The sequence below is a fragment of the Falco naumanni genome, chromosome 8 (genome assembly GCF_017639655.2).
Source record: "Falco naumanni isolate bFalNau1 chromosome 8, bFalNau1.pat, whole genome shotgun sequence".
NCBI classification, from domain to species: Eukaryota; Metazoa; Chordata; class Aves; order Falconiformes; family Falconidae; genus Falco; species Falco naumanni.
This window is the reverse complement of record NC_054061.1, coordinates 41,156,143-41,177,275: the sequence shown is the minus strand read 5'-3', so window position 1 is coordinate 41,177,275 and position 21,133 is coordinate 41,156,143. Positions and strand designations below refer to the sequence as shown.

The following is a 21,133-nucleotide window of genomic DNA, read 5'->3' as shown; positions in this document are numbered from 1 at the left end:
GGTGATTGAGGAGCTTCACATTCTACTTTTTGCCTTGCCTCTCCCATCTCTCCTCTCAGGCTCCAGTACCTATTACTGCAGGAAAATGGGAAGTAATCAGCATAGAAGCTGTAACCGATAACTTTTTGTAAGTATTGTCATTAAGCTATTGGTTCCTGTCAGGAGGGCTTGTAACAAGGGTCTAAGCAAGCAGGGAGGGAGAACAGCGTGAAGGTGTCATTTAACTCATTAAAAACATGATCTAAACATGTACAATAAGCCTTTAAATATTGTAACACTGCAGATACTTTACCAAAAGTGGTATGTTTTGCTTTTATAGGTACTACATTAGTAATGAAAATGGTGGAATGCCAGGAGGAAGAAATCTTTATAAGTAAGATATTTTTTTTTCTACAATATGAGTAAAATAGTTGTTAATGAACAAGAAACTTTAAGGAAAAACATTGCAAAATAACATATGAGGATGCTCACAGTCTAGATCACTCTTGGATCCTGTATAGGATATTCAATGAAAATCAGTGTAGGAGTATAAACTGCAAAAATAACTCAATTTACAGAAAAATATTTTAGTTAATAAGGGAAAATTGTGAAAAGAAACAACTAATACTCGAGCAACAAACCCCTAAAGAAAACCCCTCGTGCCTTTTTTGCTATTATTATAATTCCAGTATTAATTGAACTCAAAAGTTTAAAGTCTGTTTTCTCTAATTTTTAAATCAGTAAGGGCTTTACTACTGAATTTTAATATACTTAATTCGGTTATCTTATTTAAAAAGCATACATTTGTGTAGCAGAGCTTAAAAAAAAAAAAGTCTTTGATCTCTGAAATGAAACTCGTCTACTTTGCAGAGTGCTCTTGGAAAGCAGTCCAAATTCTGCTAGATGCGTTAGCTGTGATCTGAATCAAGAAAGATGCCAGTATTATTCTGTGTCCTTCAGCAAAGATGCACAGTATTATCAACTAAATTGTCGTGGTGAGTATATCCAGAACTAATTGACATGAACATGACTCACTGATTAGTTGAGTGGGGAAGTTCAGTTCGTCAAGATCTTGATATGCACCGCGCGTAACAATGATACGTGTTGATATCATTGGATAAATGCATTGGAAGCAGAAAAACATACCCCCTTCCTAGGCTAAAAAGCACCTTGACAAAAATTAGAAAGATAAAATGAGATAGTTCTGTCTGTCAGAGGACCTCAAAGAGGTGCAAAACGCTCCTGTCTGCTGTGCATGTCCTCGAGATCTGCATAGGAGCTCTGTCTGTAGAAGGAATTTGGAGGATCTGGGAGCAAGACGAGCAATAAGCTGGATAAAGAGAAGTGTTCTGTGGGGGGGAATAAAATTAAGATAGATAATGCCATTTAAAAAAATTCAAGCAGTGCGACTGTAGTCTGTCTCTGATGTGTAAATGCTTGTGCTAAATAGTACAAGGGATAAATTAATCGAAGGGTGAGAAACATAGTATCTTCTCTAAAATTTGCTTTAAAATGAAATGTATGTTGTTGTTTTAAGATGCCGAGATCTTCCTTGATCTATGGGCTTAGAAGGACAAACAGACATCAGAGGGAATTGTTCTGTCAGGTTGTAAAAATGGTTGTTTGAAGATGACTGCTGTTGTCTCTGTGACAAGACTTACTGGTTTCCACACCATGGTCTACAACAAATGGGTAGCCTTTGCTAAAGAGTGGAAGTTTAACTCTTTAGTACTTTACAATCATGTGGTTCACCTGCGAAACAGTCTGAATATTATATGCGATCCTGTGGCTTGAGTTTGGGCCATACTAACTTAAAATCCAGCTTGTGCAGACTGGAGGGAAACAAGTTCTGAGCTTTTATGATTCATCTACTTCCAGTTACTTTACGAGGGTTGTGTTTTGAGACAGCATGCAAACGTGAAGGTATGGTGCTCTGTTAACAGGTCCTGGCCTGCCCATATCTACTTTGCACAGAAGCAGTGATGATAGAGGTATGGAATTGTCTTAAAATATAATTGCGGTGCGCCAGAACATGGCACTGTAAATTTATTTTAATTTTGTTCTCATTGCTTAGTATAATAATTAAAATGTCAGTTATAAAGGGTAAATTTAATTTCAGATAATGACTCTAGCATAGTTAACCAGAAGAATAAATTATATAGCTTGGCATATGTTTACGCATAGTTTATTTAATATTATTTTATATTGTGCTAGAAAACAGTGAGTAATGTATGACTTTTCTACTGGATAATTGTTCAGTTTTTCTGAAATTACATTTAGATGAAAAACAGGGAAACCAGCTTTCTGGTTTCTAAATTACTGAAGGAAAACTGTATTGTAAACATTACATCTGAGAGGAAAAACAAAAACTGCAGTACACTAAGACTGCAGTGTAGGTTGCCATCATCTCAGAATGAATTTTTTAAGTGGCTCATAATTAAGGAGCAATGCATTTGAAAATAATGTATTTAATCTTTGACTCTTACTAACTCTTGTTATTTAGTCCTCAGATACTTGGAAAATAACACTGAACTGGAAAATTCATTGAAAGATATTCAGATGCCGTCAAAAAAATTTGGCTCCATTAGTATAGGTGGATACAGTAAGTTCAAAACCATGTTTTACCTTTCTTTACCTCTTTCACCAAGTGCTTCAAGGTCTTCTGCTGAAAAGCAGGACAGAAAAGATGGGTGCAGTGGGGATTATTGTAGTTACTCAGCACTTAGAGGCAAGACAAGATTTTAATTTTTTTTAACATCTCCAAACATTCTGTGTTTTTTTCTGAAGTCCCAAAATATTACCTAAAATAAGCTTTTTCCCTAGTGTTATATCTTGATATTTTCATGATGAAGTGGCTTAGCTCCTTTTTCCTTGATAATTACCTGAAAAACAGAAGTCCCTAACACCGCATTAAATAAATAAGAGGAACTGGTGTAGGGCAGAAGGCTCCTAAGCACTGTTGAATTTAAATTAAATTATAAATTCAGGTAGGTCTTTGTTCACAGGTACGAGTCCCTTTGGTTTGTGTTAGCAGGTTTTGAATTGGGACAGTGGAGGAGAAGTTCTTATCAAAAAATGGACACAATCTAAATGGAAAAGCTCACAAAATCATTTAGGCTATGTTTCAAGAAGATCACCTTGGACTTTGTGTAGGGAAATATTTGTATTGAAAACATTCTTAAAAGCATGTTCACGCTCCAAGACTACATTAACCTCTGAATACAAACTAGAACAATCCTAGAAAATGAACTGCTAATGCTTTGCTCGTGGTGCTCCTCTGAATTTGCATGTCTGGGTACAGGAGCTTTCTTGGTGTGCTCCTAGGCTGAGGAACATCAGATGGACTGGCAGCGGGAGGCCTGGCACCTGTCTAAACTGTTCTTGCTCCAGCCTTTGCTACTAACTTTCTCTTCATGACAAACTTCCTCCTGACAAAATGAATGAATATTCTTAATGGAATTATGTTTTACAAACTGTATTGAGTTCTGTCAGTCATTGTTAACTGTTCTTTTTGATGCCTCTCTCCTTCCACTGTTACCTTAGATAATAACTGTCTTTATCTTTGTGTTTTCTGTCTTTTATTGCTGTCACATTTTTACTAGGGCTAAAGATGAAATCTTCCAGGCAAGATGGAGGTTTCAAGATGCTCTTCGTGCTATCAGTTGTATATTGATTTTTATATTCCTCTTTGTTCTTACTACCTCATCTCTTCAGGGTAAAGGCTTTTGGGTAAGGGGAATCTATTTTTAATGTCACGAATAAAAGAAATAAAACCGTTTATGTAGTCCTACATCAAGTTCCAGGTCTGCTCACAAATCTGTGTGTTATCAAAGAAGAAATCTGTTCCCATGACTATAGAGTACGCAAAAAATTAAAATTAGTGTTTTCATGTGTTCAGTTGAGATTGTTAATTTTTCAGTCTTTTAATGTCTTGCATGTTCGCATCTGGACAAATTTCTGTAAGACTTGCACTTGGCTATTACTGCAGTGCAGTCCATCAGCCTTGCATCATGCTTCCTTTGCAGTGTCAGTTCTCTTAAAATTCATAAGCGAATCAGTTTGTAAAACTTACATGGGGTGCTTTTAAAATGTTCAGCTAACTCGTAGCCGACTTGGGTGGAAAGAGTAACATGGATGGAACCAGAATCAGCATTGCTTGAAAAATGATAGATATTTGGATATGTTTCCGGAATGCTCTACATGCCATCATGCAAAGCCTGTCTGGCAGGTTCAAAATATTTAAAATTTCTTTTTTAGGTGCTGGGAGAGATATTTGGGTAGAGAAACACTTGAGCTAGTGTCAGTTTTACTACTGTAGAGACTTACCAGGTTTTGCATGTAAGCTTATAATGTAGAGTAATGTTACAAGACAGAATGTTGAGTCCCCAGATTTTATTATTGTAGACATTCCAGTTCCAGACTTTCTGCTATTTTAGCTGTAAAACGTTTTTTTTTATTATTATTATTTATATTAGCTAGGAACACTTACCTATATATATGCATATATATAAGGACAGTTCAGATGAAACTACTTTTTAATTTATAAGGGGTAACTCAAATGTGCTCTTACATGAATTGCAGTGCATGTCAAATTATTTCATTGGAGAACTGACCTAAGTCAAACTCTTCTCACTTTTAGACCTGTGGTACCAAATGATATTGCCTCCCCATTTTGATTCATCAAAGAAGTACCCTCTGCTCCTTGATGTGTAAGTCTTCAAGTTACATGGCAATGTTGTGTTAATAATCACTTTCATCTACTTCAAATGCTCCTGATAAGTTTGGGAAAGACAAAACTGGCTTATTTTCTAATTACTACTTGAAGTAGTTTTAAGAGGGAATGAAAAAAAATTAGGTGTATTCCAATTTGTGATAGATTCCTGTACGGTAAGGTGATGTAATGCTTAACAAGCACCTATTTGGCTGGTGGCGGTGAGGCAGATATATTCTGTGTCTGATTTACAAGCCCAGGGTGTTAGTGTTAGCTTACCTCCTTCTCTGCTCTAAGAGTTCATTAGGAATAACAGTTAATGAAATTACATTCCAGAATGAAACTTTGAATAAGCTGTGTATCCTAAAGCTGAAGTAGTGAGTGTGATGTGGCATTTTCTCGGTGCTATTTGGCTGCCAGCTGGTGTTGGCAAACTGCATCTTGTGGTCAGGAGTGCGTTTGCTTGTTTTTTCATAAGTTCAAGACTGTGAGCACGTGCTGTTTGGTCCATTCTTCCTCAGGCACTTCTGTTCATGCTGATATTTTTTTTTCTAAATAGAAATTACTGAAATTTAACTTCATCAAAATAGAAACGTTAACCTTTTACGCTTTTTATGAAAAGCTGACTCCACAAGGAAACCAGCTTTTAACTGTTGCATTTTTATATGACATAATTTGGTAGCACCGTAATACTTTTTGATATGCCTCATTTTAATGGGCAGTCAGTGCTCTTTACTTCTTAAGGCTTATTTTGGTTTTTATTCTATTTTTATTGACTTACCTGGGTGTTTGTCAGGATCACCTCTGCTTCATGGTGATCTCTGTATCAGAAATTCTTTCTGAAGAATAAGGATCCATAGCATATGGAAACAAAGTCTGATATAGAGAATTCCTAATAATTTTTTTCTTTGCTTTTAAATCTGATAAAAATGGGTTGTAAAGCCATAAGAGCCACTCTTGCATTTCTTACTCTCTTGACAGTGGCTAGAGAAGTGCACTGCAAACAGAATTTTGCATCCAGGCACTCAGAGTGTGATTTCATAATGTTCAACTGCTTCCAAATATTTTAAAATAAAAAGCTATGATTACAGTTTTGCTTGCTTTTTTTCAGCCTGCACAAGAAATAGTTTAGACTGTAGGGAATACTGATGAGACACTAAAAATGCAGGAAAAGATCTTTATCATTTTCCCAAATGAAGGCTATTTGTTGATTTCAGACTTTAACCAAATAAATTAGGGGTAAATGGAACAGAAGTAGTTAAAGAGCATTGCTTTGAAACTCAGATGACTAGATACGCCAACACGAAAAGGGATTTGATTTGGATTTCTGATAAGCTACTTAAATTCAAAATAAGTATCTTATTAGAGCAGAAAGCAATAAAACAAAATCCAGTCTGCTTGCTTGCTTAACATAACACTTGACATCCTAAAAAAACATGTTGCTTTTAGTGTCCAGGCAAAGCAGCAGTTTGGAGTTAGTGATGCTTTTCTTGTTTGCTCAGTTTAATTTAAAAGTTTTTCCTTCTTTAGCGGCTGAAAATTATCAGCAATAATTGTATTTTAAATGCTGGATGAGAGTACGTGGAGAGTAAATGCCTGAATTCTGTGGCACTTTTCACCCAGGTATGCAGGACCGTGTAGTCAGAAAGTAGATAAAGTCTTCCAGATCAGCTGGGCTACTTACCTTGCAAGCACAGAGCAGATCATTGTGGCCAGCTTCGATGGCAGAGGAAGTGGATACCAAGGGGATCAAATCATGCATGCAATAAACCGAAGGCTGGGAACATATGAAGTGGAAGATCAGATAGCAGCAGCCAGGTGAGCTACAGTGAAATGGTCGACACCTGCTCCTTCTTCTCTGTGTTTCTTGTGCAGTTGAAGGTTTTGAATTGTCAGCTTGAAATTACTGGCAAAAACATAACTAAATTTTCCATTAATTTTGCATGCTGAAGTGTGTCATTTATGGGACAACCATCATTGTATGCTTAAAAAGAATGAAGAGAATGCTGTAATACAAATCTGCCATATTTCTGGTTTTATAGAGATGATAGCTGTCAGATTAGTAGAAGAGCATGCTACTAAGTCACTTGGAGCTGGAGGTTTTACTCCAAGCTTGTTGCAAGTTTTTGTTGTGACAGTGTTATTTGTATGAGCTGCTCAGCCTTTGCCTCATACTTCATGTTCATCACTTGATTTATGCTTGTAGAACCTCACTAAACCAAACGATGTCAGTATGAATCTCTCAGAATCACAAAGAAGTGATACAGGTTTTGCTTTTTAGGTTTTTAAAATGTTAAGGAATTTGAAAAAATAGCATCTCAGAATCCTTTTGTGGTTTTGTTTTTTTTTTAACCCCCTGACTGAATTTATGGGTATTGGCCTGTCCCTTACTGCTGCAATTTGAGTGTTGCTCCTCTTTTTTAAAAAAAAAAAAAAAAAAATTAAAATGGCAAAGGCAGGTGGTGAAGTCTGACCTAATACAATACAAATGTCAGTGAATGTGGTTTGACTGAGGGCTTTTACAGAGCATCCAGGTTTTGTCTTTTCACATGCACAGATGTTTTTCTGAATTTCTGAGACACATGTGCCTAAATCGTATGTTTTCATATACAGTCACTGTGATGAAGTGGGAAATACTGATTTGTACAACAGAAAGAGGCAGACATAATGGCAAATAGGCACATCTGTATAATGGCAGATACCTGCAATCCATTAAGCATTTAATTATTCTGTTTGCTTTTAGAACATTCTCTGAAATGAGCTTTGTTGATAAGGACAGAATCGCTATTTGGGGTTGGGTAAGTACTCAAAGTTTGGTGGGCATGTTATTTCATTGTAACAACTATTTGTTGTGCTGCCGTGTGTGTGAGGTGCTGGAATACTTGGTGTAAGGCACCTTTGGGGTCATGGCACAGTCCAGTAACTGCTGATGAAGTGCATCTTAAAAGTGCCTGTATACGTTGTCCCTTTGCAACTGTTCAGGAGCCTTTGAAACAGAAAATAGGACTACTAGAGATACTAAAAACAATTTAAAGGGATACTGCCAAGTTCCTGTGTACAAGATGAACCAATATTTAAAAAAAAAAATCCAAGTATATATTCACTAGTGTGTCTTTATATTATTCTAATTATCTATTCTAATAGATATTAACTATCTAATATTCTAATATTAAATTATTCTAATTAAAAAAAAAAAAGTAAAATTACATATGAACCAGCTGCGTGGCATGGTTGTCATGTTTTTGCTAGCAGCCTGAAAATATCTAAATCTGCTATATTGTTGTGCTTGGCTGTATTTTATTTCAGCAGTACTTCCAAACAGAGGCCAGATTTCTCTGTCTTGATGTGTCTTTAAAACCTGTCACAGTAGAGGGGAGTGTTTAATAGCATATACATACCCACCCCCTCAGCTGCAAGGCTAAGTGCATATGTAGTGTTAGCCATATCTATTTGATTCAAACTCTGAATATCTCTCTGTCCCAGGCTGCCGTGTCACTGCTTTTATCTGGTGTCACAGGTATTCTTGCGTGCTCTGTTTAAGCATATTATGTTTAAGTATATGCAGGATCGCATGCAGGATCTTGAATTAAATTGCTAGCTGAAATTTGGTCACTGCTGGTGACAGGCACCAGTGAATAAATTGCTTGATGGCAAGATGATGATGGTGGTGCCTTTAGTGGCTTTCCTTGGGATAAACATCTCTGTTGTATCAAGTCAAGTGTAGCAGTATTAACTTTAGTGGGAGGGAAATGCTTTTTGCAGAAATGGAGGACGTAATGTGTTCCCATCTTACTTTTAATGAGCCTCGGGATGAATAGTTGAAGAGCTCTTTGGAGCTAGGTTGGGGTTATGCATCCTGGATACTGAACGTGTGGGCAAACAGATTTTTTTTAATTTTTTTTTATCTCTTGAGTTTTCAGATTGTCAGCCTGTCACTACATACGTTAATTTTGTTTCCATAGGTTCAGCAGTCATACCTTTACTGTGGCCAGGTTAGGCGACATATTTGTATCTGTGTTTAATTACCAAGTACACGCATCACTTTGCCGATCTCATTGGGAGGGCCTAAGCGTTGAATTTGGAGCAAACATGGAAGGGCTTTGAGCTGTGATACAGTTTCATTTGCCTGCAATCTGGTTTCAGGATGGGAATGAGATCCAGAAATTGCTCCTCTTTTTGGATGTGGGTGGGCTCATTTTCTCAAATAACCCCTTCAAACTATAGTGAGGGCAGTTGTTTGGGCGGTCGGTGACACTGTTTAGGTATCTTGCTGCCTGGATGCTCAAGTGTGTCAGATATTTACTCATCTGTGTTATCGGGCTAGGCTGTGAAGGATTTTTTCCCTGTGCATAGCAAGGAGCGTGTTGCTGCACAGTTCCTCCCACAGACTCAGCAGAAGATCCTTCGCTCCCCAGTCACAGTCTTGCTCTTGACGCTTTGGAGGAGACTTAGCAAGTGAGCTGCCGTAGGCCTGCTCTGAGGGAGTTGTAAATTTTCGGGTGCCCTGGTGCAACTACTCATCAGGCGCGTTGTGGGCCCCAGCTCTGCTTCCACCCACGCCCCCAGCACGGAGAGGGACACAGCGGTTCAGCAGTGTCTTGTTTCCTGTCTTTCGCTGCTGCCTACGGTGCTACCAAACACTGTCATCCTTCGCTGAGTCACAGTTCAGCAGCGCTCGCGCCCTTTTTCCCCAACAAGTTCTCATTCATCAGTGCCACAGCTGCCACGCACTGTTTGATGCCTGTTTCCCCAACTGAGCAGGCTGGGTGAGATCTGACCCAAATTCAGAATGGAGTTCATTAATATGAAAAACACTGAGCCTATAAAAGTCTGATGAACCGTTTAGCAGATGGGCCCCATCCTTTTCTTTCCGACTAAAATAACAGCAATGTTTTCTTCTCAGTCGTATGGGGGATATGTGACCTCCATGGTGCTTGGCTCTGGAAGCGGCGTGTTCAAGTGTGGAATAGCGGTTGCCCCTGTGTCACGTTGGCAATATTATGGTATGTGATGGCTTCCTTGTTACAAGGATTCCCATATGTCTTGCAGTGCACATGCTGCAAAGTGTTGATTCATAGTGCAGAACTTTGATTATCTACTAGATGCCATGTAAATGTCACTTGGTCTGTTTTTATGAACTCGTGGGTACTCTGTTTCAGAATTAAACCAATTCCCTAAATCTTACTTCCCATTTTAAAAAGTCAGATCCACAATTCCAGGTAATGTCTTTAACCATTAACGAGGGGTAAATTATTGTAGTATTTGTATTTGTAGTATTACTGTAATGTGTCTGTGTTTGCTTTCCAAAGCTGCCACATGTTCTGAGACCGATCTTGCATGTCAGAAATCCATTGCTATTAAACATTGTTTCTTCAAAATGCTACTTCACTTATAAGAATGAACTGCGAGGCTTCGCGTCAAACTTGCGTTGTAATTTTCTCTCTCAAAGTAAAAGATTAGGATTTGAATTGCCTTTGTTTTGTTTTTCCTTTTAGAGTATAAAATTTTGATTTTATAAATCTAATTAATCTTAGGAATAGCCTGATGTGAGGAAAACCTGAACAAGCAGACGAGTTTGTACGTGCTTCTTATTGTATAAGATTGTAGTTGCTTGAGGCTGTAAATACAGTTACAGGGGCCCTCCTCCCAGGTTAAAAAAATTATACACAGTTAAAACTAGAATACGTGCTGATACAATGTTACCACATTTTGACATTTTCCCTTTCCCGGTTTCAATTTGTCCAAAAACACTCAAGGGACAGCGTTTCCTAGCACACCTCTGCCAGGAGGCAGAGGCATAATTTATCATTCTGTAACTAGCACAGGGGCTGTATAATAGCATATTATGTGTTCTGGCTCATTCAACAGATCAAACCATGCTGCCAGGTATTAGCAGCAGTCTGTTGAGGACATAGGGATGTTTTCATAATGTTTTAGACATGAGTATTACAGTATGGCAGGAACTACTTTTTTTAATGATGATGACGATCTCTAAAATTCCACTTTTAGATGATTAGATAAAGGAAAGGGTTATGGAGGCATGCATACTCAACATTACAAATAACACCCAAACAACCCCACAGTGTGACAACACTGATGAGAAGTCAAATGGACATTAGAATGCAGCAACAGAGAATTGATCTGTATGGCTTAAAATAAAGCAGCAAATCTGCAAAAAAGGTAATATGTTACCATGCTGAAAAATCTGTGGAAAATCAGAGATACTTAATTTTTACTATATATAACATAGATCCAAGCAGAGTCCTAATCTACTACTACATTTTCATTTGACAGATTATTAGTAATAAACATATAGATAGAATTGCTAAGATTTTTTTTTAAATGCTAGTCATTTGCTGCAAGATTTTCAGTAATTTTATTTGGATTACTGAAAGAATAACAATAAGGTAACATTGACACAAAGTACTTTATTAATATTCAGCATTCAGGTGGCCATGGCAACAAGAAGATTAAATATTCTGAATAATGATGGTTACCTACACGCCTCATTGTGGAAAACCTGTTTCTAATCTTCTTTTTTTTTTCCTTTTTTCTTTTTTTTGGTTGTTTTTTTATTATTTTTTTTGGGGGGGGGGGGGGGGGGGTGTGATTTGGGGTTTTTTGTTAATATCCAGTATGCATTTTTATTATTGTGTCAGCAGGTAAAATTTCTGGTAGACAGACTGAAAATTAAGCAGCAGTTTCTGATTTTCTTTTTCATAATTACAGATTCAATATACACGGAGCGATACATGGGCCTTCCTATAGCAAGTGACAATCTGAACAACTATAATGTAAGAAAGAAATCACTTTATTTCATGTTCTGAAGTGTGTTCTTTCTTTTCTAAATCACTGTTTTTCTGTATACAGTCTAGTTCCTTCGCCCTAGGAAGAAATAAGTTTGTTCTTTCCAGCTAGAACTGTTGCATTGTGCTTGCTGAGACTGTAGTCTCATGCATTTGGATTTGCATGAGGCAGTTACTCCTTGCTGTATGGTGTGGGTTTTCTGTTGTTTGTTTGATGTGTTGGGTTTTTTGTGGTTTTCTTTTTTTTTTTTACATTCAGTTCCATTTGGCTACTTTGCAGACTGTAAAACAAGCTGTAAAAACTGTTTTATTTTAATCACCGAGAAACAAATTTGTTTTAAAAATGAATATGCTCGTGGGCAAACTATACTTTATCTTAAAAAAACATTTCCACCAAAACAAATGTACTCCAGTCCTTTCTGAAATATAATTTAAAAAAAAAAAAAAAAAAAAGGGTATTGTGTGGACTTTCTTGTTTCAGGAATCTGCCAGCTTTTTTCAGGGAAATCAAAATTTCCTAAATATTGGGAAACTTTGACAGGTAGGCAAGTCTGTCTTTACTGTCATCATATCAAACAAATTGCAGACCAACTGAGAGCCAGCAGTGTTGGGGATGGAATTTTGGCCCCATCTCCATGAACACAGGGTGTCCAAGGTTTGGTCTAAAATGACTAATGTTGCCCAGCAGTGAGGGAATTTCCAGGTGTTCTAATGGGAGCAAAATAACTGTAGGTCTTCTGTCCTCATTATGGCATCATTAATTGCTTGACTTGCTATTCCATGTGCCAACTGCTTTTTGTTGACTCAGAGTCTTTTTGAAGTCACAGGTAGCTGGGCACAGGGCAGAGCAGCCCAAGCCCTCTGTAAGGTTTAGTTAAATTTCGGACCTAGGTGGGAATACATACCATGGCTGTTGGAGAACTGCGAGGGATTGGGGTGGTGCTTTTTGCCCTCATTATTGGGGTGTTTCACAGAGGTGTTCAGCCATAGTGATGCTGGAACCAAACATGGATGTTAGAGGAAAAGAGATGGGGCGTTGTCTGTTTTGGGTTGGTAAATAGGTGAGAAGACAGTTTAGCACTGATTGTGTCTTGATGCATTAAATGTCGTGGGGGAGAGGAAAGGGTGGGGGTTGTTGCGTTGATGTAAAAATATGGTAAAACATATAAATACACACATATATGGACAGAAACGTCTGTTTTGACTTATCGCTACAGTAATCTAGTTTTCCAACTGACGTTCTGGTCAAAACTGAGGACAATGGTAGTGACTGCTGGAAGACTTGGTACTGTCTGTGCCTCTTCTAGCCAGCGAGCTGCTCAGGCCCACTGGGGACTGACCAGCAGCCTGCAGCCGCCTGCCTGCCTTGTTCCAAAAGTGTTTCTTTAAGGCAGTGGGAACAGTAGGAGGTCTGCGAGGTAGCAGTGTAAATAGAAGTTATTGTCGTCGTGCAGAACGAACGTTAACGCTCTGGGTGCACAAAGTCATTCACCAGCTTCACGGCACAGATGGCAACAGAGGACTGTTTAATCCTTTCAAGCCAGGAGTCGGATTTTCTTGGCATAGTATTCATTGCTGGCAATGGCCACGTTGAAACTGCCAGTATCAAAGAGCTAAAGGTTTCAAATGTGTTACTCAGAGGACTAATTGGGGAGAATGGTGGCTAGATGGAGGAGGGGCAATTGCACAGATCAGATTGTCACACTTCACTGCTGCTTCTAGAGATAGGAAAATGCAACTTGAGTCCTTATTTGTTGTTGAAAGCCCCAAATAATGTATTACTTGGAATTTATTTTTCCATATAAACCTGGAGGGGTGGGGTAGCTCAAGAAATGAGTTGCTTTTCATGTAGCATTAATGGAAGGGTTGTGGGATTTTGTTGTGCTGAAGACCTTTACTGACTTTAGCCCAGCACGTTCCTGGCTTACAGCCCCTTTGTTCAATGTCCCAGTCGCAGTAGCCAGCCTCCTGGCCCCTTGTCGCTGATGAGAGCTGTTTTCTGAACCGAGTATTTTTTAGCAAGTAAATGCAAAACATGCACGGAAAGCTCTCCTAGCTGAAACTGTTAAAGCATTTTTGAACTGTTAACTTGGTACCGTCAGGTTTGCATGCTGCATCATATATTCTCTATCCTACTGCATCCGCTGTAAAGCTGGCTTGAAAAGTGAAAGGTTGCATAAACTGTACTGGGCGCCCTAATTCAAAAGAAATGAGACTGTGTACACACCTGCTTAGAAAAGATGCGTGCTGCTAACGCAGAGTATTAATGAATGGGAATATATAGTCTCAAGAAACTAGTTGTGGTAAGCGGGGTACACCCTACCTTTGCGTTACTGTGACAGTAGGTTTCACTTTATTGAAAGAGGAGAGTCTGACATTTTAAATACTCTTTGTCAAGAGTCAAGTCTGAAGGATGACTCATACTAAGTAGGCTAATAGGTGTGATCGGTGCCTTTTAAGGTAATTGTGGACAAATAAAAATTAGAGCTTTGTCAAAGAAGGGAGCAAGCGTGGGTGGAGCTCCCATAAAATTCCATAGGGATCCTAGGCAGAATGGCAAGGGAGCTGTCTGCCCGGGAAGAAATGTCCCTGATGTAAAAGACTGGAGACTAAACGAGGGCAGAGCTTGGGAGGTCAGATGCAGTAGCCATGTAAAGCATACCGAAGAGACTGTTCAACTTGTGAGAAGATTATTTTGCAGTTCGCTCTGAATTTGATATGCTTTTGGCAAGTGTTTGAAACAGTCATAGATTTGGCAATCTTTTTCTAGCAGATTTGAAATGTTCAGTCCTTAAGAACTGCTGCATCATTAGGTTATGCAAAACAGGGTACAATTTTGTAAATATGCCATCTTGTACTGATTTGACATTTGTTCTATTATCTGAGAATATGCTAAAGGGAGAGAGACCTTCAGTTTCAGCCAAACCTTAACTTGTTTGTGGAGTGCTGATAAAATGTTGACTGCTGTGTGATCTTTAGAAAAGCCAATTACACTCAGCAGGGCCTAATTCTTGTACTTGTACACGTTACCTTTTGAGAACCTTTGTCCCGGCAGTGCAACTGTGAAACAGAAGGGCTAAATGAAGTTGTATTTATTTGCTGTCCACTTGAGGTTTGTTCAGCTGATTGCAGCTGTCTGTTGCTTTGTGCTGTAACTGTGCCTGACTTGAGGCTGCTCCCTATCTTGCAGCCACCTTCTTTGGCAGCAGTGGTGTCCTTAAAGCACGTTTTCGGGAAGGGACTCTTCCTGTTGAGTATGGGTACAGCAAGTGAGACATCACTGGCAAGTGATAAAAAAACTGAGAAAGGATTTCTCATGTGTGTTCCTTCTGTCTGAAGTATTTTACAAATAGCTTTATTTTGTTTAATGCTTGGAGAGGAAAAATAGTGACATCCTTTTTCTAAAACTGCTTTTGGAAAGTCTAGTTCTCAGAAGTGTAGTTCAAGTCAGGCTTCCACTTGCAGAAGGTTTGCTGTCCCTAAAGCCAGCACTGATTTGCTGGAAGAAAGCTTATAAAGCCGCGCTATCAAGTTTCCCTCTCCACATGTGGAAAACAATTCACTGAAAGGATACTGCTTGATTATTTTTTTTTTTTTAATATCACTAGGCCATTACTTTCTGAATCATTCTTTTGATCAGCTGCTGTACCAGTGCTTCTCACTGAATCTAAGCCCTCCCTGCACGTTTTGGTGCACTCATAACTATCTGTTCTTATTCTATGATACCAACTCATTTCAAATGGATAGTGTCATGCTTCCAGTGTGCGTGGATATCCATATGTTAAATGGGATCTCTGGTGCTCTGCAGCCTCTCACTATCAAGACGGCAGTTGCCGTGTTATGGACTGGAGGGTGGCTTTTTCTCTCAACTTGTTTTTTAAAATTGGTTGAGAAACTACAAAATCCCATTTCAATATGAGAGTGCTGTGGTACGCTATTCTGCCGTGACAAAAGGAATATTTATGCTTGCTTTAAAGATTCATGAGTGTACAAGAGACATAAGGAAATTAAACCCTTCTGTGTCTTGGTAGTGTAATGTATTTGACTTTTTTGGGGTACTAAATGCAAATCCCTGTGCAAGAACACAGCCTTACTACAAGGTGGGGAAGAAATAAACCAAAACCTAAACCCCACATTATTTTGTTCCTAATTTTTACTGTTTTTTTCCTTGCCATAGAGGCTTTTAGGTTGCTGTAACAGAGGGAAAACTTCCACAGGAATTCAGTCATTTTCAGCAGAGAACCCCTATAATGTTGCTAATAGAAGGAAATTTGATTCAACGTATTTTTGCCCCATTATGGTGGTTGTCTTACCAAGCCTAAAACATCTTGTTGCTAGTCCCTTTTCTTCTTCCTACTCTCATGGCAGAGCGCTATCCTATTCCATTTCCTTACCCAAATTAAAGATCCTACCTGCAATCCTTACTTTCCTCATTCTTTATTACCTAGTCACAGTAGCAAGTCATGTGGTTAGTATGTTCTAGGGAATATGCTGTTACTGTGTTTTAAGTTTCTTGATTAGCCTTAGTTGATTATTTTTTTCATCACTGTATTGTTTTTCTATTCCTAAAATATAGCTTGACTTCTATTTATAGATTTGGTCTCATGGTTTTTACCTTCAGGTGTTTCTCTGTCATATTTGGGGAAAGCATTATTTTCAAATTGTTGTCACCCATTTTTACTTGAGACTGTTGCAGTATTAGCTCTGTTGACTTACCTACAGGTAAACTAGTGTACGTTTTGGTGGGAAGGATAATGCATGTGGTCTCTACAATATCTACTCCTTGCTATCATAGGGTGTGCTGTTGCCATGGCAACATTTTTTTAACTTGTCTGCAGTCACACAGGAAACCTATGGCAAGTGGTGTGCTGCAGGCTAACAACATGTTAGCAATGCATTAAATGTGTATCTCACTCACAAAACTCTTCCCCTCTGGAATTGCCTGTTAACTTTGCAGACATAACCCTTGGTAATAATTGTAGATCGGTGCAGAATGGTTTGAGTACAAGCACAGCGTTGTTTGATATGTGAACATGCTACTTGGGGGTGCGGGGCCAGGGGGGGAACAGGGGTGGTTGTTTTTATCTGAAGGACCCCAGACTGTCAACAGGAATCAAAGTCAGTTGGTAGCAAATCATCTTCTAATAAATAGCACTTCTTTTCTTTTCTTTTTTCTTTTCTCTTTTTTTCTTTTCTCTTTTTCTTTAATTTCAGAGTTCAACAGTAATGGCCAGAGCTGAAAAATTCAAGGAAGTTGAGTATCTCCTTATTCATGGAACAGCAGATGGTGAGTTGCAGTTAATTAGACATTTTAGTATTACAGACAGGTTTGCAATTCTACTACTGACAAAACAAAAGCATGAAGGGGCAAGGCTGTTACATTTACATCAATAAAATAATACTGCTTTCTGCAGCTAATTTGTGTTTCAGTCAGAAGTGTTGGGGAGTCTACTGTGTTAGTTGCTTTGCTTTTCCCCCAGAGTAGTACAGAAGCTATTTTTTGTTTACCTTTTTCCTCTTTTCTTCCACTTTTCAGATAATGTTCACTTCCAGCAAGCAGCGCAGATTTCCAAAGCTCTTGTTGATGCTGAAGTGGATTTTCAAGCAATGGTATGGTTCGGTTTTGTTTATCATCATACATAATGGATTTGTATTATGAGAATAATAGCAAAAGCTCCCTGTTGTTAGGTATAAATCAATTGCCATCTTAAATGAAAGTTCACATACTTGTATTTCATGTTCAGTAACTGAAATCTTAATGTAAAGCACCCATGTATCTTGTGTACAAGAAAAAATGTAAAGCAACTCCTCTTATTTCATCCTGTTCACCTAATCTTTCATTGTGTTAATTTTTTTGTGTTCTCAGACAACCAACTAATCCCAATTTCTGCATATACCCAAAGTCCGATGAATTGTATCTTACAGATAGGATATAAGGAAAGGTTAACTTCAGCTAAGTCCAAGATAACCTGTCCATCGTGTTTGGTGTTTCTCTATTAACTTGTAAGACAAGTAGTTCTTTGCTCTTTCTTATGCTGTGCATGGCCACTCAAGCATATCATGAACAAGCACTAGTGCTGAAAAGGATGAAGCATAGAAGGAGGCCAAGTGCACCAGTGCGTGGTTGTCCTTCAGCCAAACTTGCGCGGCTTACAGGGTGCACAGGTCAGGCACCACTCTGAACTGAGGAGCTGCACCTGCCCTCCGTGTGGAGAAGCCATGTACTCATTTTGTACTTTTAGCATGAATAGATGGTGTATCCCACACAAAGCAGGGACACAAGTATCATAGCAGCTTCCTACCACCATTATGTCTTTGCCTCCATACTGGGATAACTGTAAATGGCTGCACATGTTTCTATGTCTATCATGTTTGGTTTCTACCATTTAGATGTAGCTGGAACTAACATTCTTTGTATTTTTCTTTCCCACAGTGGTATACTGACAAGGACCATGCCATCACCGGTCAAGCACATAAGCATATTTATACCCATATGAGCCATTTCATCAAGCAGTGTTTCTCACTGTCCTAGCACCAGCATTTTGGGGGTTAGCGATGGTACTTCTCCACAAAACTCTCTAGCTAATGGACACTGAGCCTGTGTAAACTTCTATGAATCAAGATCAGATAAGGGTCAGCTCTTGGGATACCTGTGTATACAATGAAATGCTAATCTTTATAATGACTTCTGTTGCCAAGCAACTATTGCATTTTTATTGATTGTGTTTAATCAGGTCTTAACATCACCAGAATGTAAGTATATTGCAGAATTCTAGATAGCGCGGTACTTGCTTGAATCAGGACCTTTTGATATTCCAGTCTAAAAGAGAAACAGTCCAGTTTCTAATGATGAAAATGTCAGAAAAGCCAGTGTAGAGATCAGTTGAGGAATAAAAATAATAGTGTTTCTAATAGAAAATAAAACTAACCCTGTGATCATTTCTGTGGAAATACTGATACAATTCATAACCAGATTTTGCAGAAATTACCTAATGCTTGATCAATTATTTTAGAAACAATATCAGGAATATTGCAATGTTAATATTTTCTGTGCAGAATGAAATGCTTTGTTTACTGCGGTTTCTTGAGTTATTTTTTGCTGCAATCTCCTAGATTACAATTGTGTAAGTTTTGCAAGGAGCACATGTAACCAGCTTTCACCAAAGATTTTGAATGAGACCTATTCAAACCAACAGCACTGAATGTCTTTTTTTCCTATTGTACTTCTGTGATTGGGGCTTACTTTATAATCAAAAAGGCGCCTACTGTGGGAATCTGCACTGGTAAAATCTTATCTGGAAGCTGTAGCAGCCCACCATTGTTTCTCCATGGGACAAAAATTATATTTTTTTCCAGAAGCTAAATATTTGCTGCTGAAGAGGGTATATTCCTTGCACTCTTGACATAACTACATTACAATGCAAACTAGCCATTACTTAAAGCAAGGGCTGGACTGTAACTTTCATGTGAACATGCTATTTAGAAAACCTGCTTTTCCTTGTAGCCAACCAGTAAACTTCTGCTTTATCTTGAGCACTCCAGGTAGGCTTCTCCATCTGAAGATAAGATTAGTTTTCTTAATTTCACATAGATAGAAAAAATGCAACTCACTTGTACTACAAACTGTGCTGCTTTAAAATAATAAAGGCATTAAGTTATGAAAGGAGGTGTAGTCCTTATCATTGAAAATGTTGCTCAAAGAATGGTCTCCTAGAATTTTACAAAAATCCATTAATTTTGAGAGAGACTTACAGTGAAATTTCTGGTTTTAATGGCATGTGTAATGGAGTGTGACATGATTATCTACTACTTAGCTTCTTGATATTACATGCCAGCACGTGATTATGTATGTATTGTGGGTTATTAGTGACAGTTAGGTATGAATGTAAATGTACTCATACAGACAGATAAAGCATGGGGGAGAATGTCAAGACTCTGCAGCTTGTCCTTAAAGGAGAAAAAGAAGGGGGCCTGAAATGGAAGGTAAGATTTTGGCTTCATAGACTAACCAAAAGCTCCTTGACTCACACAATAAGATTTTTTGGGAAAAAAAATTGAAGTCAGGTATTACAAATGTAATATTGGGGTCAATGTATGAGTGGTTCTGATGTAGGCTGGCACCACTGTTAAAAGTGTTGTAGGATACAGGCTGTCAGTTGTCTCCAAGAGCTTATAGTACCCATGTCTCTGATTCTTTTGACTCAAGGGAAAGAAACATAAATCAGCATAAAGGTAAGTCATAGCTATGCAGATAGGTTATAGAAGAAAATTATCATTGTAAATTTCTGGATGGCTTGTGTATGCAAAGGGCAAATAGTGGCAGTTGGGTTTTTTTAAATGTTATCACTCACACTGTCATAGAGACAAAAGTATTACTGTAATCCAAAAACTACATTAACTAGGCTCTTGTATTTATTTAAGAACTGCAGGTATTCCCTTTGTGTAATCAGAGAAGCATTAACAAAACCCAACAACTTTTTATTTAAAACTAAAAATTATAGGGATTGGGCAAGTCTTTCATTAAGTAAAGCTGCAGTTCTTTGTGTCTGATCTATCTTACTGATGTTAGCATTTCACTGGGGAACTCTTCTGTATTCTTAATACCTAGTCCTGTTTTCACTGTCTTATCTGCAAGGCATAACAAAGTATAACGTTAATTTATATTAGACTTCTTTCTGGAAGGCAGCTTCTAAGATAATGCTGTTAATAGAGCATGATGCAACTTTTATAACAAAGCAAGTTTTATTACTACAGAAATGTCCTCTACTAAACATCAATTTAGTCTAATTTTCTCTCTGTTAGATCTCCTTCGGTTCCAAAAATAATGCAGACAATAGGACAATAAATAGAGCTGCCTCCAGGAACTGACAACTTACTTGAAATGCATGAGCACAGGTAAATCCTCTACCAAGAGCTGTGCACAGGCTGGGCTGTGGCCAGGTGTGTGAGGTTCAACAAGGAGAAGTACCGGGTCCTGCACTTGGGTCACAACAACCCCACACAATGCTATGGGCTTGGGGAAGAGCAGCTGGAAAGCTGCCTGGTGGAAAGGGACCTGGGGGTGCTGGTTGACAGCTGGCTGAACATGAGCCAGCAGTGTGCCCAGGTGGCCAAGGCAGCCAACAGCATCCTGGGTTGGGTTTTGGCAGTAGTATTAGGCTTTAAGGCCTGCAAGTTTTTCAGTAGCAGAAATTTAGGGTCCTGAGAAGAGCAGTAGGCCAAGCCGCTATTTGGCTATTAAGACACTTTAAGTATTGTAGCACTGCAGAATTTAAAATTGTATGACCTTCCCTATTGATCTGTAAAAAAACCCCAGCTACTGCTGCTTGGCCCGCATCACCTCTCCCAGGAGCAAGGGGAACCTACTCATGACCAATAAATCAGAATTTAATTCCCAATCTCTTCCTGGAACAGGTCAGTTACGCACCATCTCTGACAGCCCACTTACTGTTAGTCAGACCAAGTACACCACCATCAGCTACGTACAGCAATGCATGTTTCATTGAGATTCCACTTGGAAATGGAGCAGGACTGGGCTCTGCAACTCATTAATCTGTGAAGCACATTCAAGTTTCAGGTAGACATTTAAAATACTGTACCACATTGCATACTTTTTCTGGGTTTTGCGGTGTAAAAA

The 21,133-nt window shown here is 38.5% G+C and overlaps 1 protein-coding gene across 1 annotated transcript in view; it reads left to right on the top strand.

Moving 5' to 3' along the window:
* DPP4 (dipeptidyl peptidase 4) overlaps window positions 1-19,159 on the top strand; it is a 40,714-nt gene extending 21,555 nt beyond the window's left edge. Inside the window, exons 14-26 of the mRNA XM_040602743.1 lie at window positions 60-127; window positions 320-373; window positions 850-974; window positions 1,923-1,970; window positions 2,483-2,581; window positions 4,619-4,688; window positions 6,314-6,508; window positions 7,434-7,488; window positions 9,594-9,693; window positions 11,420-11,484; window positions 16,711-16,783; window positions 17,033-17,106; window positions 17,930-19,159. Coding sequence (XP_040458677.1) covers window positions 60-127; window positions 320-373; window positions 850-974; window positions 1,923-1,970; window positions 2,483-2,581; window positions 4,619-4,688; window positions 6,314-6,508; window positions 7,434-7,488; window positions 9,594-9,693; window positions 11,420-11,484; window positions 16,711-16,783; window positions 17,033-17,106; window positions 17,930-18,028 — 1,125 coding nt within the window. The 3' untranslated portion in view covers window positions 18,029-19,159. The remainder of the gene's footprint in view (window positions 1-59; window positions 128-319; window positions 374-849; window positions 975-1,922; window positions 1,971-2,482; window positions 2,582-4,618; window positions 4,689-6,313; window positions 6,509-7,433; window positions 7,489-9,593; window positions 9,694-11,419; window positions 11,485-16,710; window positions 16,784-17,032; window positions 17,107-17,929) is intronic.
* The last annotated feature ends 1,974 nt before the right edge of the window (window positions 19,160-21,133 follow it).